At 36.1% G+C, this 26,350-nt stretch overlaps 1 protein-coding gene across 1 annotated transcript in view; it reads left to right on the top strand.

Annotated features, from left to right (window-relative positions):
• EPYC (epiphycan) overlaps positions 1-23,759 on the top strand; it is a 38,181-nt gene extending 14,422 nt beyond the window's left edge. The window contains exons 3-7 of the mRNA XM_060656799.3: positions 7,567-7,735; positions 12,757-12,915; positions 14,016-14,218; positions 15,537-15,632; positions 20,774-23,759. Coding sequence (XP_060512782.1) covers positions 7,567-7,735; positions 12,757-12,915; positions 14,016-14,218; positions 15,537-15,632; positions 20,774-20,944 — 798 coding nt within the window. The 3' untranslated portion in view covers positions 20,945-23,759. The remainder of the gene's footprint in view (positions 1-7,566; positions 7,736-12,756; positions 12,916-14,015; positions 14,219-15,536; positions 15,633-20,773) is intronic.
• Positions 23,760-26,350: the final 2,591 nt, after the last annotated feature.

Below are 26,350 nucleotides of genomic sequence, written 5' to 3'. Positions count from 1 at the left end.
AGAGTTTATAAGGTTCCAAATCTCTTGGTTTTCAGTCCAACTTCTTTGTTTTCAATTACTGTGATTGACTCTCTGTCTCTCTCTGTCTCTCTCTCTCTCACCTCTCTCTCTGTCTCCCCCTATCCTCATGAGATTACTGATTTCAGCCTACACTAAATTGTCCTTCTGGCATCCCTACTTGGGGAATAAGGGAGGTAAGGGGAAAGGGAATGTGAACTGACTTTATTATTAGATAATGTTTCTAAAGCCTTTGCCAAAGTTCTCTTCCAATATTATTTGGAGACATTCAATTAGAACTAGATGATACATTTTGTGAGAACTAAGATATTGAAAATCTATTAAGTTTTTCTGGAGCCTAATGGAATGGTGGTGAATGGAGTCCTTAATAAACTGGGATAAAACTAAAGCAGAAAATTTTTTCTGGCAACTAAAAATGGAATATTGCCACTTTCTGACAATAAGGAAAGGAAATGAGTAAATAAACATGGGAACAACAAAATGCTGTGGTCCCAGAAGAGATACAGACTAGAGAGGATATTATTAAATGAAACCCTCAAATCATCAACTCTCATCTCTCTTGCATTACAATTTTCACCTAAACATCGCATTAAATACAAAGAAACATTACCATTCAGAGTTATGAATTTATGATGAATCACCATCTATTAGGATAGATTTTTTAAAAGCATGAAATAATTTACATGTTTTCATAAATACATCCTAGCAAGTCAATATCAAATATGATTTTATGCTTTTTTGAAGTAAATAGAAAGCCATTAACTAATTTTGATATTGGACTTGTAGAGATTTATTCATAATATATATTTATAAACTCTGATTTAATCTAGTTAATAAAATACTGAGCTTTAAAAATAAGTGAATTGAAATAATTGTGAATTCACTCAAATGTGGTAGTATACCATTTCAGTAAGTATTCCACCAAATAAGCAAAATCAAAGAACAGTTGTTTGTAAGAAAGAAATCAGAGAGGATTGAGTGGCACACACACACAAAATGCATTTATGTTTTTGAATTTCAGTGATCTGTGCCAGGTAAATCAACCCATAACAATATTAAAAATTGTTCCCTCAGTATGATTAAGATATGGATAAGAAAACAAAAATTTAAAAGATCTATGCTAAGGCAAGTTACATTAGCAGCTGTAACAAACAACTCCAAAATCCCAGTGGCTTTACACAATAAAAATTTATATCTTGCTGACATGACTGTCCAATGCAGGTCAATAAGTTTCCTGTCCTCCAAGTAGTTATTTAGGGATTCAAACTTCCTTCATGCTAGAACTTCACCATCTTCACCTTGGGACTTCAAGGTCACACTAGTATCTTCTGTTGACAGATGGAGAAAGTATACTTGCGCTTCACTAATTTGGACCAGATGTGGTGCATTACTTCTTTTCCCATTCAATTGGCTAGAATGAACCACATGACCCGATCTAGATTCAAGGAAAGTAGAGAATGAACTTTAGCTGAATGCCCAGGAGGAAAATGAAACTGTGGTGAATGCATGGAATTGTCTTAGCCATCAAGTTTAAGCAGACTAAAGCTTCATTCTGACATAATACCTATTTCTCAAAAAAGTTAGAATTACAATAAATGCTGCTTGAATTTTACAATCCACCTATATTGATATTATATGATGCTTCTCACACTTGTCAATTTCAGGGGAGGATTGAATGACTGTCAAGAGCTCCCACAGGGCAACGTGGCCTTGGTATTGTCTTTCGCCTTCAGGATCAGCAACTGACTAACATAATCAATGATGATCAAATCAGATTGTAGGTTGATGAATGATGCCCAGCAAAAACTATATGAGGCTTGAAATTTTTACAAGATAGTCCATTTATGAATGTATAAGGTGAAGCCATTTCCCAGTGGTAAGGCTCACTTCCCTGATCCAGATCCCCTCTTTCTCAGAATGAAGTTTCCTAAGAAACAAGATTATTCAGCAGAAACTTATTTGGCTGAATACAGATTCAAAATTAAGTAAATCAAGCAGTCTTGTGGCAGGACTAATTAGATTGAAATCCTGGTCTTACTATTTGTGTGACCTCAGACAATTTATTTTAGTCCTCCCATCTCCCATTCTCAGTTTACAAATCTATTAGATGTGCACAATTACTGCACCTTCTACAAAGAGCTGTTCTGATAATTACATGTGAATCAATGAGAAGAACATAACAGTTTCTCACATATAGTGAATGTTCAGTCCATGCCAGTTATTTTTATCTAGCAGATTATGAGATCCAGTAAAACTTCTCTTCTCCATACCAGAGATGATCTCTTTAGTGACTGCTGCTTATGGCCAACAAATTTAATATTTCTCTCCTCCAAACAATGCTGGACACAACAACAAATCATTCTTTCCTGAACTTGATTTTTTTAGGCTGTCACTCTCTTCATTTTACTTTTTCTTTAGCTATACTATTATCACTAAAAAGTCAAGAGTCAGGAAGCTGTTCTCAAAGCCTTAGTGAAACAGTCTTTTCTTCTTGTGCGTTTTTAAGGTCAGTTTTACATCATGAGAACAATTTAAAATAACTTCTTGGAATGGAGACCTCACTGCGACCCTCTCCCTGACCCTATCAGTATTTACACTAAAATATGCATTATTTTTTTGTATTGCAATAGGAACAATTATATCTTCATTCTTAAGTGAATATCGATGAGTCACCAGGGATCTCAGTGTGCACATGCTTTTGCTTTCTTTGTCTTTCAGGATTTACTGTAGTGTCAATAAAGCTGTTAAAAAATAAAATAAAATAATATTGGCGGGGGAAGCTAAGGGATGGAGGGAATACCAAGCAGAACAACTAGCACATGCAAACGTCTTCTAGAAAAAGGAGCATAAGAAATTAAAGATGGGCAATGCCAAAAAAGATCAGAGTTTGTATGAAATGGAAGAAGGCAACGCTAGAAGGGCAAAGCCATGCAGGACCTTGTAAGGCAGAGAGTTTTGAATTTATTTTATTAATAATAACAAACATAAGGGGCGCCTGGGTGGCTCAGTCGGTTAAGCGTCCGACTTCAGCTCAGGTCATGATCTCACAGTCCGTGAGTTTGAGCCCCGCGTGGGGCTCTGTGCTGACAGCTCAGAGCCTGGAGCTGGTTTCGGATTCTGTGTCTCCCTCTCTCTCTCTGTCCCTCCCCTGCTCATGCTCTGTCTCTCTCTGTCTCAAAAATAAATAAAAACATTTTAAAAATTAAAAAAATAATAACAAACATAAAATAAAAACAGCAAAAATAAAAATAGCAAATACAATTAATAATAAATTTCCATGGCACTTTACAATTCACTCTTTCATTCAGTGATCTTTTCATCCATTCATGAAGGTAGGAATCGATTGAGTATCCTGAATTCTTTCATAGCATTCTTTCCATCACACATCAGTGACATTTTCATTAAGTTCTTCTTTGGAAACTTAAGTTCAGTTTAAGTGCTAAGATCAAAAGATATCAAAATATTAAAACACACACACACACACACACACACACACACACACATTATGTTTTTTTAGTTGAAACACATGCTTAGCAGCAGCAAATGACTCTCCATCATCCTAAACAAGTATAAGCAGCATGTTCAGCAAGAGTCTGTAGTGACGGGGTTCCTGGCAAAGGAGGCAATTAGGAAGAGAAGTACGGCTATTGTTTCCGAACACACTTCTTTTTTCATATTTTTACCATGAACTTGAGACAAATACATTAAGTAGACTCAATGGTAACAATGTTCCTCCAGGTCATTTAGATGTGCTTTTGGATGAGACAAGTGGATTTGATTAAATTTGTTTAAAACCAAATGTTATCACTTAAAATGGTGCTGAGTGCTTTTAGAAGATTTTTCTGTGGACACCTCTTCTGATTATTGGAGAATGAAAGTCTGAAATCTTTTGCAGTATTATTGATAATGAGATAAATATTGCTGGTAAAAGTCTCAGTACACATAACCTGGTACAAGAAATGTAACTGAATCATTCTTCACTGTGAGTCCTTATGTCTCTAGGGGGCAGGGACCTCCTCTAAGACCCTTGCGAGTTATTTCAGACCCCTTTTCCTAGGGATTGTATTGGGCTTACATGGAGTCAAGGCTGTGAAAGGTGCAGAGGCCAAGGTAGGCCTGATGACTCTTCTTGGCACTGTTATCGCTCTAACCTGACATCTGCTGACACTTCACTCTACCCAGGTCACTGCCTGTGGGCTATGCATTTTTCATCTCTGGTACAGATGTACTCTTTTATGTAGATAGTTTATGTCCACCACGACTATCTACAGTTCTAAAGCCAGGTAAACAAGAGGATAGCTTAGGGGCGCCCGGGTGGCTCAGTTAGTTGAGCATCTGACTGTTGATTTCAGCTCAGTTCATAGTTCCAGGGTCGTGGGATCAAGCCTTGTGTCTGGCTCTGTGAGGAGCATGGAGCCTGTTTAAGATTCCCTCTCTCTCTTCTCTCTGTCTCTCTCTCTCTCTCTCCCTCTGCCCTTCTCTCTAGTTTGTGTGAGCTCTCGCTCTTTCAAAAAGAAAAAAAGAAAAAGAAAGAAAAAGAAAAAGCTTACTGCGCCCCAGTCAACTCAGAGACGTGCCTTGCTGGTGTTATGTCAAGAAGATATAGGGGCACCTGAGTGGCTCAGTCGGTTAAGTGTCCACCTCTTGATTTCAGCGAAAAGCATGCTCTCACAGGTTGTGGGTTCAAGCCCCACATCAGGCTCTCTGTGCTGACAGTGTGGAGCCTGGTTGGGAATTCTCTCTCTCTCCCTCTCTCTCTCTCAAAATAAATAAATAAACCTAAAAAAAAAAGATATGCAAGCACAGTGGTCGCTAAGTTCAAGGCCATGTGCAGGAGTGACCCTTTGTATTTATTGTGTTTGTAAAATCCAGGTAAACATAATAAACAGATCAAAAGAATTCAGTAAAAAAAAAAAAAAACAGAAAAACAAACAAACAAAAACAACAGGTCAGAGTAAAACAAGGAGGTAAAAGGAAAAACAACGGAGGAACATTTGGGAAGAAGGAAGATTTATATCACAGGCTCAGTTATATTTGCATTTGAGTGTTGCCAGTTGTAGCCTAAGAAAAAGGGGCAGGGATGTTTTCTGGCTATTTGTGTTGATTCCCAAATTTAGGTTTCTGCAGGATAAGCATAAAAGTCAGCCACATGGAGAGCCAGGTGGCTGTGCTTCCCTGGCCACATTTCTTTGCACGCATTGCCTTGCAACTTCATATCGCAGTATGAAAATTGTTAAAAGAAAGGGGGGAAAAAGACAGAAGCTTAAATCATTTCTATTCAATAGTGAGAATAAATGGGTCTGCAATGCGAAAAGCTTACCAGGAACAGCACTTTGAGTTTATAGTTCTGTAATTTTGCTGAACTGAAAAGGCATTCCTTTCCCTTGGTCTTCAAAATGGTTCAACGTTCACATTTTATTAGCAAGTAAGCATGAACAAAACGGGTTTTGATAAGCACAAAAGCTGTTTTTTGCCTCATTGTACTGGATGGTAAGTGAGATCTTACGGCTTCGCATCAAATCAGTGGAAAAACAATTATCTGTAGAAAGTATGTGCAAACATTTTTCCTACAAAGCTAAAGATTCAAGGCGACGTGTCTGGAATGTGTTTCTCCCTTTAGGCTGCCTCCATTCCATGAAACATCTGTCTCAATTTCCGCTCTTCCTGGAGCCTCCTTTTGGTCTCTGCAGATCTATTCCTTCTAAATCTGCTTCATTCTGATCCTGCAGATGGAAACCGTATGTCTCCCTGCTTAAGGAAGTGTGCCCAATCTTCTCAAGTGGAGATTTCTGGCCAAGAGTTACAATATCTTCATGTATGGCTTCCTAATGCACCAAATACAGTATGAGACGCTTTTGGTTTGATTTCATGCTTTAAAATGCATTAAAGTGGGCATTAACACATTCATGATTCTTATCAGTAAAATCTCTGAAGTTAAATATAAAGCTGTGAATTAGATATAGTTTGGACAGGCAAGCTTATATTTAATAAGTACTTGTTGATCATCTATTATGCTACAGCCTTGAGTTACAAAGGTAAAATATGTAACTCAGAGTGTACCATGTAGTGGGCTTGGATAGGCAGGAAACTGGCAGAGTCACTACAATACAGGGAGGAAGGGCTGAAAGGGACAGACTCTCCAGAAACAGAAAAAGACACAATTCAGAAGTGTGAACTGACAAAAAAGTTTAGTGTTCCTTTAAAAGAGTAATTTTAATTTTCATCTGTGAAGCCACGCATTCAAATTTATTAAAAATAACACTAAATAATAAATGTATCTAATTTTAAGTATATTACGATTACCTGAAACAGCTATCTAAAATACCAAAATATCTGGTCTAATTACATACTTATTTCATACATGAAAGTAATATTGTGCATACCATTTGACATTAAATACATTAAAAGGTAATTTGTGGGGTTTTTTTTTGCTTGTTTAATAAATGTGAATAAAGAAGAAAGGTGGGAAGAATCAAGCAGCCAGATAAGGGTAGTAAAAGGAGAATCTGAGATTTCTGGATGCCATCAGGAAAGTAGACTCCCAAAGTGTGTCCTTCATGTTGCCAATGAACTATCTTGAGCAGATTTCCTGCCTAAGGTTATAAGATTGTCAGGAAGGTAGATATTTATTAAGTAATGCAAAGGAATAGACGTTGAGACACGGGGAGGGATTTGAGAGTAAGCAGTTATTCTAAATGCAAATAGTGTTCTTAAAAGCAGTAGTAACTCATTACCTAAAATATGCAAGAAAAGAACACCATGTATAATCTAAAATATAATCTCTGAAAAAATATTTGAGTATTTTTTTTTCAATTTTAACAGATGCCTTCTATTGTCAAAACTCTCACAAAGGCCAATTTTAACAAACCCAAATATTGTTGGTAATACTTGTTACTCAAATTAAAATTGAAAGTATATGAGAAATTGCACATGATAAAATCATATCGTTTTCATATATGCATACATATTTTTTTCATTTTAGTAGAAAGGATACTTCTCGGTAAAACTACTGGAAGTGTAAATTGTAAAGAAACAGAATGTTTGAATCGAGGAAACTAAGGATGAAAAGGACCGGAGCATACACATTAATTTCTTAATAGTGATTATCTTCAAGCAGAGTGGAATCAGGGTTTCAGGGTGAAGGGGACTTTGGGATTTTATTCTGCACACTCCTGGATTAATTTAAATCTTCCACAACAATAATGCATTCTTGCAATGCTATGTATTTATAAAACAATAAATGAGGTTTTTAAAAAATAAATAATCATATAAGAATGTTTTAAAGAGCAAGATAATCACCCCCCCCCCAAAAAAAACATGGGCATTGGAAATTATTACTAAGATTTGAGAAACAAAATTAATTAAACCCAACAATAACAATAACTGGAACCACATGTGCCCTCCCTGGCAAGCTGTCCTGTAGTGTTGAACTTCAGAACACCAGTGCCCTCTTGTGGCAAAAAAAAAAAAAATGAATACATTTAAAATTTGTGTCCCTACCACACAGGGGGGTTGAGGCTTCCTGGTGAAATTTTGTTTCTTTTCCAGATTGAAATAGCCACAGTGATGCCTTCTGGGAACAGAGAGCTTCTCACCCCACCCCCACAGCCAGAGGAGGCTGAAGAAGAGGAGGAGGAGTCCACCCCTAGACTTATCGATGGCTCTTCCCCACAGGAGCCTGAGTTCACTGGGGTTCTGGGCCCACACACCAATGAAGGTCAGGTCCATCAAAGCTGATGTGAATGAAGTCCACTTGGTCATACCGCAACACCGTCAAGCTCTAAGGCCATAGGCAGTCCACATGACTCACAGAGAAAGTTTTGCTACAGGCTAGGTTTGAGGCAGGAGATATGTATTTTGCATTCAAATATAAAGGAGTTTTAATAATTCATAAAAAGCAGTTTTGATAATTAATTTAATAATTAAATAAGCTTTGTCATGATAGAAATGATCAAATAACCAAATCTGGGGATGAAAACATTCGCCTAGCATCGTTACTCAAAATCTTTGTGGTGGAATGCATTTCTAGAACAAAGAGTATACTGTTAGCAAGATGAGAATCGATGTCTGACAGATGAGGCCACAGCAGTTCAGGGTGATAAGGTAATGACAGCTGATTGGGTTGACGGCAATAATACTAATATTTTACATTGACTGGGCACATACTACCTGTGGGCCATAAGGCTCAGCATTTCACATTCTCTCACTTGACTACCACCACCTGAGTGTAAAGGTGTGAGGATTAATCTTTTCATTGTTAATAGCTCAAAAATGGTAGGAACTTGTCGGAGATCACGCAGCTGTTAGTGTCACACACTGAGTTTAAAGCAAGCCTGTTCCGATTCTTGTCTGTGTACTTATTGGAACAGTCTTCTTCTCTCACTCAGTCCTAGGGAGCAGCAGAGAGGAACGCATTCCATAGCCCTGAACTCCATCTTGTACAGCCTGAGGGTGACCTAAGCCACGGCCGTTAGGAGTTCCTGAGGCTAGATGTGATTCTATGATCTATGTTTCTTGTTAGAATTCGTCCGTGTCACCCCTGGAGGCACTCAAGTGGACTCACACCAGAATAGTTTCACACACAGAGAATGGCATAGTGAGGGGGTGTACAAAAATGAGCAGAGTTCCCATTGCAAAGGTTTATTTAGTACAGAGAGTGTCTCTGGACTGAAACGTCTGGAGCTACGAAACTTATCTTAAAATGGACTGCTGATTTCGTGAATATTTTTGTCTAGTACAGGGAGACAGACGTGTAAACAAATGGAGAGGCAATAATGTGTAATAGGTAATATGACAAAAGGCTGTACAGAACATACTGAGAGAGAAAGCAGGGGAGCACATTCAAATCCCAGCTTTGGGACTTGCTGGGTACACAGTCTTGAGCAAGACATTCGCTATATTTTGCCTTAGTTTCCTCATCCAAAATGTGGGATAACAAATAATACAACTTTCTTCATAGAGTTGTTGTAAGAATTGAATGAATGAATTTAGTGCCTGACCCTCAGTAACATAATAAATGTTATTCTCGTTACTCCACTATTGATAAAAGAGCTTATTTTTTAAAATTCTCAACAAATATTTCAGTGTACAATACAGGTTTGCTAACTATGGGCATTATGTTGTACAGCAGACCTCAACAGCTGACTTATTTTGCATAAGCGAAAATTTACATGTGTTGAGCAACAACTCCCCAGCCCCTGGTAGGCACCAACCTACTCTCTGCCTCTGCCGGGTTTTAACTGTTCACCAGTAAGTGATGTAAAAGATTGTCTTTTGTAAAATGCTGCCTATACGCCAACCGCTAAAACATTTTATGTATATTAACCCTTTGAAGAGTCAGAATGATACTCTGTACTACGTATTATTATTTCCACTTTACAAATAGGACAACTAAAACTCCAACATAGGATAAAGTTGTGCAAGATCATGGCTGTGGTATTTAGCTGTGCTGAAATGCAAATAGCGACCCCTATATCCTAAGCCAATACTTCAAATGAATACATTATATTCTTACCACATAGCTAACATTCTAAGGAGTAGTAGAGCACTCTACAAATAAAAACATGCAGATACGCACACGACAGAGGGAAATGTAAGTATCCAGCAGAAAGTTTTCAGCCGGGAAATTAAACATATATAGAACATTACTCACTTTTAAGTTATTTCAGATCCGTCAGAAGTTGACTGATCTGGCACTGTTACCTATACTCAGGTCTTTCAGCCAAGCCAGGAACAACAGAAAAACATAACACCCAATCTTTTAAAGCTTTGGATTTTGAAAATTGTGTTTAGTTTTTGAAATTATGGCTCAATAGTGTCAGGTTTGAACCCATAAAAAAAATCTATGGTTTTAGAAAAAAAAAAGTTATCTGCAAAGTAGTCTGAGGGTGAGTAATGAAGTTAAAATTTTACACTTGACCTTAGCCAAAAGGCTGAGAAGCGATGAAGTTAAAATTTTAATTCACATTTTAATTTCCACAGAAAAATCAGCACCAGAAATTCTAAACTTTAAAATTAAATTTAAATCTTATACATGCATCATAGCTAAATAGCTTGGCAGGAACTATTTAGAGCATTAATAATCAAAATATCATTTTTTTTACTATGAATACAAATTTCTAAAAATAATTTTCTGAAGCCATATAAAATAGGCTTGGGTTATGAGTGGAAAAGTTAGAATTAAAATGTAACTGGTGTGAATATATATAAATTACCTTAAACAATTACTGCTAAATTAGCAAGGCAATGAAAATATAGAAGAATCAAATACTTATTTTAAAAAGATATATATGTGGTAAATATTAATTTATAATGAATTGAAAATTAGCAAGTGTTCAATATTTTATAGTTCCCCTTAAATTTTCTTTCCTAGATTTCCATTCCTAAAATAGTTTTCATTCCCAGAGCTGTTATTGTAAATAATTTCCCTACTTAATGATAACAATAAGACCTTAGTAGGTGCACTAATAATTCTTGATCACAAACCACAAGTAGATCCCTCCGCGAAGGCAACCAAATGTCCGGGTCTGCCTGGGAGTGAGGCGTCCCATAGTGGGGGGGTTTCAAGGCTAACACCAGGAAAGTCCCAGCTAAACTGGGATGAACTGATCACTGAGCGATTGCAAGGAAGCTCTTCCCATCACTTTCGTCTAGTTTCGCTCATGGCTATTTCACATTCTCCATTCATCTCACATCTTAACCACCCTTCTCCTACTCCTCCCTTTTTTCTTCAAGCTCATCAGAGAGCCAAGCCTCTTGCTCAACAGAGAAAATGCAATCTTCTGGTGAGCAGCTCTTGGTCTTTCTGTTTTGAGATGTAATCTTTACCTACATGGACATGCACGCACCTTATCTCCCTGTCCTCCTTTCACAACAGATAGACTGTCTGTCCTCTCAAATACAGGATGCGATCTTGCCCACTGTGGCTTTGAGTCCATGTCTTACCGCCCTCTCAGGATCCTTTTGATCTTCAAATTCTACTTTGGATCTCTTTCTACAAATTTCTCCTGCTTCAGTCAATTTACACACTGCATATATATTTGCTTATACTTATCACCATCTCTCTTTCCTCCTTCACAGTTAAACATCTCACTAGCATTGTCTATATCTGCTGTAACTACTTCCTCACCCTCAACTCCCTCCTCAATTGGCTGTTAATCTGGCTTCTAGCCCCATCACTCTGTAGCTCTTACTGAAGTTGTATATAACCACCACAGTAACTAACCCAAAAGACATTTTCAGTCCTTAAATTACCTGACATCTCAGCAGCTTTAGAATGTTTTCTATTCCCTTTTCCTTTAAACTCTCTCTCTCCATTTGGCCTCCATAATATCTCCCCATCTTATCTTGCTCCTTTCCTTCTGGTCATTGCATTTCTATCTTCCTTTGAAGCTCACTGTCCTCTACATGACCACTAAACAGAGAGTGAAGGAGGGGTGTGTGTATGTGTGTGTGTGTGTGTGTGCACATGTGATAGAGAAATATAGATCAATATGTTGAGACATAACGCAGCTTCACAAATACCTTTTGCATATGTTGCCTTTTCAACATGTCACCATGACCCCAACCAAGCAACTATCATCTTTTATCTAGACAGCAAGTCATCTCCACTCTGTCCACTTGCCCTCCCTCAGTCTTCTACGACAACTTCAAGCAGAGTGTTTTCTTAATCTGTGCCAATCTGATCATGTAATAACTTGCCCATCCTTAGGATAAAGAACAAAACCTGTAATAGCACAGCCTATAAAGCTTCTGCATGGTCTGCCCCATACATTTCAATGCTGTCTGTGCTATAGACACATGGACCATCTTTTAGTCCCTCCAAAGTGAAGGTCCTTTGCAAATGCTGCTTCCTCTGCCTGGGTACTCTTTCCTCCCACTTGGATGGTTAACTCCTTCTGTTCTTGCAGATCTCAACTCAGTTATCACCTCCTCAGAGAACCATGACTGTCAGACTGAGTCAGATTCCCCTATTTTATGCTCATATATTTCATGACATTTTTCACAGTTACCATTTTATTTATTTGTGTGATTAACATCCTAAGCCAATACTTCAAATGACTATATTCTTACCACATAGCTAACATTCTAAGGAGTAGTAGAGCACTCTACAAATAAAAACATGCAGATACGCACACAATAGAGGGAAACGTAAGTATCCAGCAGAAAGTTTTCAGCAGGGAAATTAAACATATATGATCTTACATAGAAGATCATAAAATAGAACTGTGTCTCCTCGTGCTCCTCACTATTTCACCAGCTAGCATAGTGTCATTTACATAGAAAGAATTCAATAAATATATTGAATGAATTAATATTAATGATCATTACTCTGTCATTTTTCTTGAAGCAGATTTTGTTTCAGTGAGGTGTTTAATTATTAAACCAAAGACTTAATAAAAATATTATGTGTGATGTTTTAACTTTATGAAAACCAGTCTTACTATTTACATTCGAAAAGAGAATTTCTAATAAGCATAAAAGCAACAACCACACTTTATCCACTCAGTAATTTGAAATAAAATTTACAACATTACAAAGAATATACTAATTGTCATGGCAGCTTTCCTTGGTACGTTTGACTTTAATTTCTATTTATAGAAAACTATGTGGTAAAATATGAAATATCCCAGGGTAGTCTATATGAGACCCTACTATTATTTAACAAACATCTAATCACATTATTTCTTGGAAATTGCTTTTGTTACTGACACATAATTATTTGCCTCTACCTTGTAGACTTTCCAACCTGCCTTCTGTGTACATGTATAAGTACCACCGTATACTGTGATGACCATGAACTTGATGCTATTCCACCGCTGCCCAAGAACACCGCTTATTTCTATTCCCGCTTCAACAGAATTAAAAAGATCAACAAAAACGATTTTGCAAGCCTAAGTATGGATGACAGCATTAATACCATTTCTTCTTTACAGACTTTTCCAAAATTTTTGCACTATAAAATGTTGGTACTAAAAATCAACCTTGGATATGAAAATTGGCCCATAAACAACTCTTTCCTTATTTAAATATTTGAAGGTATTTTTAATTATATTAAAAATGATGAAGAATTAAAGGTCATTATGAAACTATATAGTTGATATTTTCAAATGAGCTATTTTCAAGAAATAGAATCATAAGTGTGTATATTTTATAGGCTAAAATTCATTATCATGTTATGACATTGAGTAAAATGTCATGGTCATATATTTACTAGGATTTGGGTTGTTTGAATAGATTCCCATTAAAGCACAGTTGCTTTATGATTCATGCATAAAAGCCTACATTCTAACTTAATAATTTTGGCAAGTTAGAAAAGTTTTTACAAAACTTTACAAAGTGTTTTATAAAGTGTCTTTATAAAGTGGTTTGATCATTTGAGAATTTCTTTTTAATGCCTTTGTATTTTAATGCTAATGTATCTATGACTATTAGAAAATACAGCAATCTGGCATCAGTGAGGAAAACCTTTTAAATAGTAAAATCTAGACAAAGCTTATGAAGAATATAGGGAAAGCACAAGTTATCTTAAATATAATGTGTCAATACTTTTGTTAAAGTTATGCTTTCTTTTTTTTTAATTTTTTTAATGTTTATTTAGTTTTGAAAGAGAGAGAGAGAGAGGACAGAGTGCAAGTCAGGGAGGGGCAGAAAGAGAGAGTGAGACACAGAATCCAAAGCAGGATCCAGGCTCTGAGCTGTCAGTACAGAGCCTGATGCGGGACTGGAACTCACAAACCACAAGATCATGACCTGAGCCAAAGCCGCAGCTTAACCGACTGAGCCACCCAGGCACCCCTAAAGTTATGCTTACTTATAAGTGCATAAAAAATATGTATAGCACTGAGTGGAAGCAATTAAATTTGTATGTAGTTAGAAATAATTATTTTATTAATTGTCCGCTGATAATTAAATTCATTGTTAATTTATACTCATATTTTTATGTGAGCACAACATATTCAACACTATTTAACTACTTCTTTCATTTTTCCTTCTAGATGACTTAAAAAGAATTGATCTGACGTCAAATCTAATATCTGAGATTGATGAGGATGCATTCAGAAAGCTACCTCAACTCCGAGAGCTTATCCTGCGTGACAACAAAATAAGGCAGCTCCCAGAATTGCCAAACACTTTGACATTTATTGATATTAGCAACAATAGGCTGGGGAGGAAAGGAATAAAGCAAGAAGCATTTAAAGTGAGTTTTAAGTTTGGATATGGAAGACTTTAATCTTTCCACCTCATTTGCTGTAATTGACTAGCTTTTTTATTTCCATAAGGAAAGTCTCAATTTTATGAGACTTTTAACTACTAAAAACAAAACAAAACAAAAAACAAACAAACAAAACCTCTAAGTACTACTTATCAAGTTTTGGGGAAATATTGTGTTCTGGTAAGTTCTGAGGCTAGTCAAACAACAAGAACAGAAAGCAGAGTAAGAATAAGGAGTTGGTGGCTCTCTGGAACACCAGTCTACAAGGCGCACCTAGAAATGGTGTAAGCCAGACAATTTGTATTTCCCAGGAACTCCGCTCAAGGTGAATATTTTACATGGTTTAAAGGATAACTACTTGTGCAGGGTGAGGGAGGTGCGTTTAATAGAGAAGTCTTCTAAATCACCTTGTAAAAAGGGTGGATTCAGTTAATCTTAGAAATTTTATTTTCTAAATGAAAGAAGCAAGTCTGAGGCTAGAATAACAGCATAGAGTATGAGAACACTCACCATCCAGCTTTCTTACCCTTTCTTTGTTCAAGCTGCTCTTCTAAATCTATGCCAAACAAATTTAAAATACTATTTGAAGAGACACCATGTTATTCCCAGGGAGAGTACAGAGAGCTATGTGGACCCATTAGCACTAAGCAATGGCAAAAGTTCCATTTCTCCACTAGCTCTCCCATAACATTACCCTGGTAGGCATTGGAGTTAGGACACCTTATTGTATGTAGTCTGCCAAGGGTCAAAGTTCAGTCTCCCCATTCAGCTTTTGTTGGCATGGGTGATGGTGAGTCACGGTTTATTCTGTAGTATTTGGCTAGAGTAGACCTCTTATTGTCTAAATGTTTTTTGTTTTTTGTTTTTTATCTTGTTACGCTGCCCTTTTCCTGTTATTTGAACTAGAAAGAATAGGATATTGTTGGAGAGAAACTCTTTTCTCTATCCATAAAAAATAAAGGACCTTCTTCCTACGCCTTACCCAAACCTTCAAAACCCTATTGCAGAAGATCTTCCATGGGAAGACACTGCCTTGCTTAAACTGAAGAACTTAGAGTGCACAAAGCAAGGTTCTTCCTACAGATCCAGAAACACTTTACGCTTTCATCAAGAAAGATTTGCTTACAGTTAATTCTTACAAAACTCATTTGAATTGTCTAGCAACTAGAGAACTGATCTGCTTCACCCTTGCAAAACGAGACCTGGACGGGCATTTTACAAGTAGTTGAAAGAACAGGGAATGGAAAATACAACTGTGGCACCGCTAATTTCCACTAAGTCCCTACATTTGGAATGTTTACAGGATATGTATGATCTCCATCATCTCTACCTCACCGATAACAATTTGGACCACATCCCTCTGCCACTCCCAGAAAACCTACGGGCCCTTCACCTCCAGGTAAGCTTCTACTAGTAAGGCATGCTCAATAGCTCCATGGAAAACAAAAGCAAAGAGGAGGAAGCTGGGATGCAAAAACTGTTTATAATGTCCTGTTGACACACAGTCACCATTTTTCTTCTTCTTCTCCCTTTATTCACTCTCTCACTCTCTATCTGAGTGCAAGGTCTTTGTATATTCATGCTTCTGTCTATACTGATTTATTTCTGATAACCATAGTCTCTAAAGATTTTCAGTCTTTATTAAATCCTAATACACCTTTCTGGCACATGAAATTACTTTTGAAAAAAAAAATCAAAACCTTTATCTCCTGAAGAAATGTGTGAGAATTGGAAATGGAAGAGAAAAAGGCAGAAAGAAATTTTTAATTTAATTTCTGGCTTTCAGGAGGAAAAAAAATGTCAATTTTAGCTTTTGATTTTAGGTTTTATGTATTGAATTAAATTCAATCCTAGGACATTCCTATCTGCTGAGGGATGATAGACTTCCATCTCTCTGGATTAAGAGATTATTACTGTTGTCTGTGATAATACTGACCCTACAAAGTAAATGGGTCTCTGATGTTGCAAACACAATGGATTTGTATATACAATATGACATTAAAAAATAAAAAGTAATTGGCTTCACATACCCTACTCTAAGGTTTAAAAGGGCATCATTAAGTGCACCCTTTAAAACATTTCTCTTCTTATGACCACCGTATCAACATGCAGTATATAGCTGTTTTTCTTTAAGTTTTTTTTTTTTTCTTGAGAGACAGAGGATGCAAGTGGGGAAGAGACAGAGAGACAGGGAGAGAGAGAATCCAAAGCAGGTTTCACACTACCAGGGTAGAGCCCAATGCAAGGCTCAAACCCACGAACCACGAGATCTTGACCTGAGCTGAAGTCAGACCCTTGAAGAGAGCCACCTACGCACGCCTAGCTATTTTAATTTACATTGTTTTCAATTTGTATTTATTTTTAATGCTTATATAAAAATCTCCAATTTTGACTCATTTCAAATGTTTGCCAAATATATAGATATAGATATAGATACAGATATAGATATAGATATAGATATAGATATAGTAATTAAGAATGAAGGCTCTGGCAAAAGCAGATTCCCCAGGATGAAATTCTACTCCCAACACTATCTAAAGATTGGATAAAATAGCTGAACCTCCTTGCACCACAGTTATAGGAACACGGTAAGTTCTTACATGTGAGGCACAATTATTATTAACAGCAGGTACCTATTACCTATCAAAGAAAATAGTATAGCACATAGGCACTAAATCTGTTATTCCTGATGGACACTTTGCAATGAGAAGAGGGTCAATTCAACAGAATGATAAAATGATTATCAACATATATGCACCTAACAATGTATAATTATATATTCCTATATATTATTATTAATCATTATTACGTTATTATAATAACGATTATAAACAGTATGCCTCAAATTGTGTGAAGCATGAATAGAAGTGAAGGTAGAAATAGACAATTCAACAAGAAGTTGGATCTTCAATACTTCACTTTTAATAATGGGTAGAATGCCTGTCATAAGATCAACTAGGAAACAGTTCAAGAAGATCTTAGCAGCACTATAAATCAACCAGACTTAACAGTCACCTACAGAACATTCTACCCAACAACAGCAAAATACACATGGTTCTCAAGTGTTCAACGAACATTTCCCAGGATAGATCATATGGTAGGCCACAAAACTGGCCACAACAAATTGAAAAGAATTGAAATTATGCAAAGTACATCTGGGTATAATGGAATTAAAATAGAAATCAATAACAAAGGAAATCGGGAAAATTTACAAATATGTGGACATTTAACATTTTCCTTAATTAACAATGAGTTAAAAAAGAAATCCAATAAATGATTTAAGCAAGGTAGTAGGTAACAAAATCAATATACAAATATTAATTGTATATGTATACACTATAAATGAACAATTTGAAAATGAAATTAAGAAAACAATTCCATTTTATATTAGTCACAAAATAATAAAGCACCTAAGAATAATTTTCACACAAAAAGTACAAGATATATAGATGGAACACATATTGTTGAAAGACTTCTGCACAGCAAAGGAAATAATCAACAGAGAGAGGAGATGATCTATAGAATGAAAGAAGATATCTACAAACTATACATCTGATAAGGGGTTAGTATCCAAAATATATGCACAACTCAAACAACTCAATAAAATATCGACTATATTGGCCAAGTACCTAAATAGGCATTTCTTAAAAGGAAACATACAAATAGCCAACAGGTATATGCAAAGATGCTCAACATCACTAATCATAAGGGAAATGCAAATCAAAGCCACAGTGAAATGTCACCTCGTTGAATGGCTATTATCAAAAAGACCAAAGATAACAAGTGTTGACAAGGATGTGGAAAAAAGGGAACCCTTGTCTGCTATTGGTGCAAATGTAGGGGTACAGGCATTCTAGAAAATGGTATGGAGGTTCTTCAAAAAGTTAAACAGAACTACCATATGATCCAGCAATCCCATTTCCAGATATATATTCAAGGGAAACTAAATCAGTATCTCGAAGAGGTATCTGCACTTTCAAGGTCACTGCAGCATTATTAACAATTGTCAAGATATGGAAGCAACCTAGGTGTCTCTCAATGGACGAATGGATAAAGAAATTTTGGTATATGTATACAATGGGTAATTATTAATTCTTTAAAAAAGAAAAAAAATTCACCAGGCACCTGGGTGGCTCAGTCGGTGAAGCCTCCAACTTGATTTTGGCTCAGGTCATGATCTCACAGTTCATGAGTTTGAGCCCTGCATCGGACTCTGTGCTGACAGTGCTCAGCCTGCTTGGGATTCTCTCTCTTTCTCTCTCTCTGTCCCTCCAGCTCGCTCTCTCTTTCTCTCAAAATAAATAAATAAATACACTTAAAAAAAAAAAAAAGAAAAAATTCAAAAAAGAAAAAAAAATCTGCCATTTACAACAACATGGGTGAGAACATTATGCTGAGGGAAATAAGTCAGACACAGAAAGACACATATTATAAGACGTCACATGTAGAATCTAAAAAAGTCTAACTTCAAAGAAGAGAGTAGAATGGTGGTTGCCAGGGCTTGGGAGCTGGGGGATATGGGAACATGTTAGTCAAAGAATAAAAAGTTTTAGTTATTCAGAATGTATTAAGTTCTGGAGATATAATGTAATACAGCATGGTGACTATAGTTAAGAATACTATACTGTGTACTTGAAACTTGTTGACAGTAGTGGATCTTAAGTGTTCTTACCAGAAACACACATAAAGGTAACCATATGAGGTGATGGAAACGTTAATTAGCTTGATTGTGGTAATCATTTCACCATGTATACATGTATCAAAACATTATGCTGTATACCTTCAATGTATGTAATTTTATCTGAGGAAAAATAGATCTAAATGAAGGAAAGATAGCCCATATTCATTGTTTGGAAGACTTAATATTAAGATGGAAATAATCCCCAAATTGATCCATAGATCTTTTATACAGAAAGTCAAAGTAATCCACTAAACCATTTGAACTTAAATGAGTTCAGCAACGTGGCAGGTGATGAAATCAATATAAAATATCAATTGCTCAATACACTAGCAATGAACTCAACCACAATGAGGTACCACTTGACATCCACTTGGTCAGCTAAAATAAAAAAGACAGATAATTACAAGTGTTGGTTAGGATGCAGAGAAAATTGGAACACTCATACATTGTTGGTGGGAATCTAAAATGGTGCAGCTACTTTGGAAAACAGTCCAATACCTCCTTGAAATGTTAAACATAGAGTTACTGTATGACCCACAGTTCAACTCCCAGGCATATATCCAGGAGAACTGAAAACATCTGTGAGCACAAAACTTGTAGGCAAATATTCATAGAAGCATTATTCATAAAAGCCAAAAGTATAAACAATCCAAATTTCTGTAGCTGATGAATTGGTAAAAATGTGGTTATGTCCACACAATGGAATATTATCAGGCAATAAACAAGTGTCGATACACGGTACAAAATACATAAATCTTAAAAATACAATTGGAAATGAGAGAACCCAGTCACAGAAGATGCTACGTGATTTAATTTACATAAAATATCAAAGTAGGAACATCCATAAAAACAAAAAGTAGATTAGAAGTCATCAGGGGCTAGAGATAGAGAAAAATGGGGGTGGGGTGGGGTGGGGGAAGTAATTGCTGACATCTGTGGGATTTGGGGGGATGTTTAAAGTGTTCTAAATTAAATTATGGTGATGGTTGTATAACTCCGTGACTATCTTAAAAACCACTGAACTGGGGTGCCTGGGTGGCTCAGTCGGTTAAACAGCTGACTTCGGCTCAGGTCATGATCTCACGGTCCGTGAGTTCGAGCCCCGCGTCGGGCTCTGTGCTGACAGCTCAGAGCCTGGAGCCTGTTTCAGATTCTGTGTCTTCCTCTCTCTGACCCTCCCCCATTCATGCTCTGTCTCTCTCTGTCTCAAAAATAAATAAACGTTAAAAAAATTAAAACAAAACAAAACAAAAAAAAAACACTGAACCACACACTTAAAGTGAATGAATTTTATGTTATGTAAAATATATCCAATAAAGCTATTTTTAAATACATATTTCTGGGCCCTGCTTATGTCCCTAAGATTTGCTCACTCTCTCCCTCACTTTATTGACTTCAGCCATTTTGACTTTTTTCCCATTCTTGAACATTCCATGGTAATTACTCAGATTGAACATGGTGTTCTCTCTCCCTGCAATATTCCTACCTTGGCTCTTTCCATTCTCAGCTCCATTGCTACCTCTTAAGATAACTTTCCACAGTGACCACCCTTCCTTTTCCCTACTCATCATTTTTAGAAATAACATTTTCTTTAAATTTGTTTTCTCACTTTCTTATTTTACATTTCTATTACTGAAATGTAAGCTCCATTAGGGCAAGCACATGTCTACTTTGTGCTTCAATGATTTAATCCCCACTGCCTAGAAAGTGTTCAATGCATAATGATTCCTAACATGCATTTTTGGATAAGAGAAAGAACAAAAGAATAAAAATGGGGGTGAGGCAAAATGCACTATGTTATTAATCAATACTAGGCATATGTTATATTTTGTCCTATAATTTATTATCATCTCTTTTAGAATAACAACATTTTGGAGATGCATGAAGATACTTTCTGCAACGTTAAAAATTTGACTTATATCCGTAAGGCGCTAGAGGATATTCGATTGGATGGAAACCCTATCAATCTCAGCAAAACTCCTCAAGCGTACATGTGCCTACCTCGTTTGCCTATTGGGAGTCTTGTCTAATTGCGGATAATGGTTAGCATTATGATGCCCGCTATAACGAAACAATTCTTACTGCTCTCTTCGGAAACAAAAGCTCAGCATGATACTTTCAAATAGTGTTCTGAAAAATGATATAATTTCACAAAATACAACTAAAAGTTTTAAGATATGATGATAGTTTATCAATTTAAGCAAACACCAGATAAGTCAAGGATAAAAACAAATGATGTACAGAAAGAGTGAAACCAAATGATAAAAAAAAATATATGTATCTATTTCACAGATATTCTTGAAAATCACATGTAACTTGCAGGCTTTAAGGATTTCTGTCCCATATAGTTTCAAGTTAAGTACATAATAAAGAAAAAATTTTAAATGAGCACTTTAGGTGTATTGTCAAGATTTAGATTTTTTAATTAAACTTTCCTTTTCCTTTTTTTTTCCACTAAAGCATGTTTCTGTTTCCAAATTTATTAAAGAAAATCAAAGAGAGAATAAAAGTATTTGAAATCTACAATGGCCTTGTGGGCAAATATTCATTATAATGCAACATACAAATAATCATATCCAACAACAACAAAAAAACACATGGCTTTGGTTGTTGAATAATAATGTTTTATCACCTTAAAGATCTATCAACTCATCTTAGAACCTTGCTTAAATGGAAATTTGTTGTCATATCTCATAAGATGGTGGTGTAGTAGGAAGACTTTAGGCTTGTCTCATCCCTTGAACACAACTAGATAACTATCGAATCATTCTGTTGGTATATCTTTATGCCTGTGAACAAAAGAAAGCTTATAAACTAGAAAACAGACAATGGATGATATGAGAGCTACATTAGGGAAGAAGCTAAGGAATGCTTTCTAAGGTAAGTTGATCTTTCTGAAATGTATGATCATAACACAGGCACATGGTTAAAAAGTGAAAGATGACAAAAGAATATACAATGAAAGGTGATTTTCCTTGCAGCTGCAAACCTCAAGTTCCACTCCCAAGAACAAACTAGGCAATCGTTTCTTGACACTTTTGTGAAAGTTTCCGTAAGAAACAAAAACTTGTACATAAGCAGTTACTCCTCTTTATTACAAATATACATGTTCAGGTGCCACACACACATATATATCACCATAATATATGCATCTATACATGTAAACATGGATTTTTAACTACAATAATCACTATTCTAAACCTTGCTTCTTTCACTTAAAAATATTTCTCGATGATTTTTCCATATCAGCACATACAGCTCTACTGATTCTGAAAAGCACGTATCAGCCCATTACATGAGCATACATTTTATGTTCTTTTATTTACACTAAAATTGGAAGGACTAGCCTTATGTAAACAAAAATAATTTTGTGTACATGTGAGAGTACATCTGTGGATAAAGCCATAGAAGTGGAATTCTGGGTTGAAGAGCATATTATTTTAAATGTTAATAAATATTACTAGATTGGCCTTCAAAGATGTTGTACCCATTTATACTTTCACCAACAGTGTGGGAGAGTGCACAATTCTCTATACCTCATGAAAATGTTTTAATATCAAACTTCTTCATCATTGCATAATCTGTTTCTTATGTTGTTTTTTTTTTTAATTTGATTTTTGAGACAGAGAGAGAGAGACAGAGTGTGAATGGGGCAGGGGTAGAGAGAGAGGGAGACACAGAATCTGAAAAGTAGGCTCCAGGCTCTGAGCTGTTAGCACAGAGCCCAACACAGAGCTCGAACCCACGAACTGTGAGATCATGACCTGAGCTGAAGTCGGCCACTTAACAGACTGAGCCACCCAGGCGCCCTTGCGTAACTATTTCTGAATTAATATATTAAAGTAAAGAAAGAGACAATTGGCAATAGTACACCTTTAATAATTAAAAACATACAATATATTGGGGCGCCTGCGTGGCTCAGTAGTTTAAGTGTCTGACTTCGGCTCAGGTCATGATCTCCTTCCTGGTTCATGAGTTCATGGATCATGGGGTCGAGCTCTGTGCTTACAGCCCAGAAACTGGAGCCTGGAGCCTGCTTCGGATTCTGTGTCTCCCTCTCTCTGTGCCCCTCTCCCGCTCACGCTCTTTCTCTCTCTCTCTCAAAAATAAACATTAAAATTTTTTAAATAAAAAATTAAAGTATATATTTTTATTTTCAACTATCTCTTTCAGGCAAATATATTTCTTCGTCTATATTTTCTGAAATTTTTCTCATTATTTCATACCATCCATCATATGCCATTATTTATAGACAGTATAGCTAAATCCAGAACTTCTGTAGTTCAGCAATTGAAGAGAATTGTTATGTTTTCCACAGTAGACGCGTAAGCATTTCTTTGTTTCAGTTTAAAAGTATAAATACCAATATGTCTGTAATAATTAAAAAAATATATTAATTGGCTTGAGACATATGGGGTAAAATTAATCATGCACCCTGTGAATCATAATTTGTAGACCCCAAGTTGTAAACCTTAGAAAAGAATAACCATCAAGCCATCATTATAAAACACTGATGTTTAGAAATTAATTGAGCTTTTGTTTGGACTTTTTAGACACACTCCAATACATGATTCTGAATCAGACTAAAAGTAGAATTCTAACTTTGCAACTCTATATTCGTTTTCTATTATTGCTTTAAAAAAATTGGCACAAAATTAGCATCTTACTATCTCACAGTTTATACAGGTCAGAAATCCTACATGAACCAACTAGGCTCTCAGCTAAGGATTTCACAGTTGCCAAAGTCCCATAATGGTTTTAGAGACCTATAAAAATGTCTTCATTCTTTTAATATAAAACAAAGCAAGATAATGATAATAATGATAATAAATATGCAGTAATGAATCTAGCATGGATTATATGTTTCCTTATTTCATATGGAATATGCAATATGATGATAACATTTTAGCATTCCTTGTAAATGCATCCTATTTTTCAGTGGCCAGTTCCAACACATCACATTCTTCATTGAAAGCTTTAATTCTAAAACTGGCCCCTGATTAAATGCTGTGGTTTTTAATAAACTTTCTTTTCTTTATTCAATTGCTACACAGGTTTATTTTTCTCGATTATTACAGGTCATTTTTCGGGGGGGGGGGCACTTCATTCTGTTGCCCCACAATACAGCATACTTTAAACTTATTTATAAACAAACATTTTCATGCTAATAATTCCTAATTAATCATTACTGACTACACATGTTTTTCAGATGTCATGACTACAGTATGTCAGGTTAATTCTCTGAAAATCTTGAGTGAATAAAAGATTAGTAATATTTTCAAAGCATGATAACAAATAATACCTACACATAGTACTATTACCAGTACAAAATTCCCATCCTTACTTCTCTTTAATTCTGAAGAAACTGTCTTTGTAGTTATCTCGTTACAAAGTTAACTTTCTCTTCATAATTTACTTAAATGACACCAGGAGTCATAAGTAGAAAAGCACCACAATGTTATTCTTTGATGCACAATAGGCCTCACAATATGCCAACTATCCCCAAACTTCCCAAATTATCAAGGGAAAGCAATGAGTAATTTGCATCTCACTATTTTTTAATATGAAATTTATTGTCAAATTGGTTTCCATACGACACCCAGTGCTCATCCCAACTCGTGCCCTCAACGCCCATCACCCACTTTGAAAGCTGGTCTTAATACTTTGCATTTAGCCTGTAAGACCAATAGATGGCGCCTCCCCTTGTGGTTTCAACTTCCTGTGCATGGATACCTTCAGGGTGGCAAAAAGCAAGTTCTTGAGAGTGCATAAAATATGTTCCATTTATTTTTCTTTTTCATTTACCATAGAACTTAATTGGTTACAAAGACGGATCTAAAAAATATTTGTTGAATTTTATTTATCTGACCAAATGTATCAGGTATATCCAACTTCTAGCTACAGAATTTTTTATACGTTTAATTAACTGAGGTTTGCTTTCTGAAAGCCAATTGAAAAAATGCTAAAATCTAGTAACTCATATTGGCAAACTGGAATAGTTTAAATATAGTGTTCGTGATAAATATAAAAATGAAGTACCTATATTCTCATAGCTTGTTTTGTATACCAGGGCTTTCGCTGACCGAATTTTGAATGAGTAACTACTGCCATCAAGTGTTTGAATTCATCATTTTCAATTCACACAAATGCACAAAAAACAACACTAAGCAGTGTGTTTTCAACTTAAAAATATGCTGTCTCGCGTACATAAAGCCTAGTGTAACCTATGCTGTCATGTGGCACTCAGTGGAATTTCAAAATGTAAAATGTCATTAAGTCTCCCAAATAAAATCATAACTAGCTACCAAGAAGTACATATTTTACTAAATTTACTTGGTATATGTGATGAACAAACTCTAAGGTAATCCCCCAATTAACTTCCCACCTCTTGGTATCCGTGCCTTTGTGGAACCTTTTCCTCTTGAATGCTGGTAAGACATGGGGTCTTGCTTCTAACCAATAGAGTATAACAAAGATGATGGATGTCACAAATGTCAATGTCAAGCCCATGCTATGATACATATGTATGTGTGTGTGTATTCATTGTGCTAGGAAGCACCAGGGAGATCTGCCTTGCTGACTTGATTGGAGTGAGTAGCCATATTGAGCCTAGGCCTTCCCATGGCAAAGAAGTGAGAATGGTCTCTAGGAATGGCTGTTGACCCCTAGGACTTGTGGGTGGCCTCCAAACCTCAGGGCATCCTCCAGCCAACAGACAGCTGGAGGGTCCTAAAGGCAGGGTCCTAATTTGTATACCCACAACAGATTCTGCCAATAACATTTTCCCAAATGGAGCCTCCAGATAAGAACCAAGCCAGACAAGTGCCTTGACCATAGCCTGGTGAGACCCTGAGCAGAGGACCCAACTAACACCCGAAAAGTCTGAAGTAACAAGTGTACATTGTTTCAGTGAGTTTGTGAGAATTTGTTACTCAGCAGTAGGAAACTAATACAACATACTAAGCCATGGCAAGTGTGTTATATTTTCATGATGAATTAGAACACCTCATATTACAGTATTTAAAGAACATGGGCCATTAAAAGATGTCTTAAAAAATTCCTTAGTTGCATTTCTGAAAGCTGTGTTTACCATACTCAGGCAATAATTTTCTTGGGTGATTTACCACTACATGAACAGCCAGAATTACAATGCCAATCTTTTGATAAAACTAAAACTCATAAATCATAATTTTCTGTTTCTCTTAAGAAGAGGAAGGACGGGGCAAGAACAATACCACATTAATGTTCTTTAATAAGGGGAATTAATATTAAATGTATACGTCACCGTGGAACAATTGTACAAAAAACAATGTCCTTGATTATCTGAGTTAACCTTTTTTGAAACGAGACATTGGTGAGAATTCCACTATGGCACCATGGTCAGTTTCTAAAGTTCCCAATCAAAACCCAATATCATATACCACATAGGTCCTCAG

Source organism: Panthera onca, chromosome B4 (genome assembly GCF_046562875.1).
Source record: "Panthera onca isolate mPanOnc1 chromosome B4, mPanOnc1 haplotype 2, whole genome shotgun sequence".
NCBI lineage: Eukaryota > Metazoa > Chordata > Mammalia > Carnivora > Felidae > Panthera > Panthera onca.
This window is presented reverse-complemented; position numbering and strand designations above follow the sequence as displayed.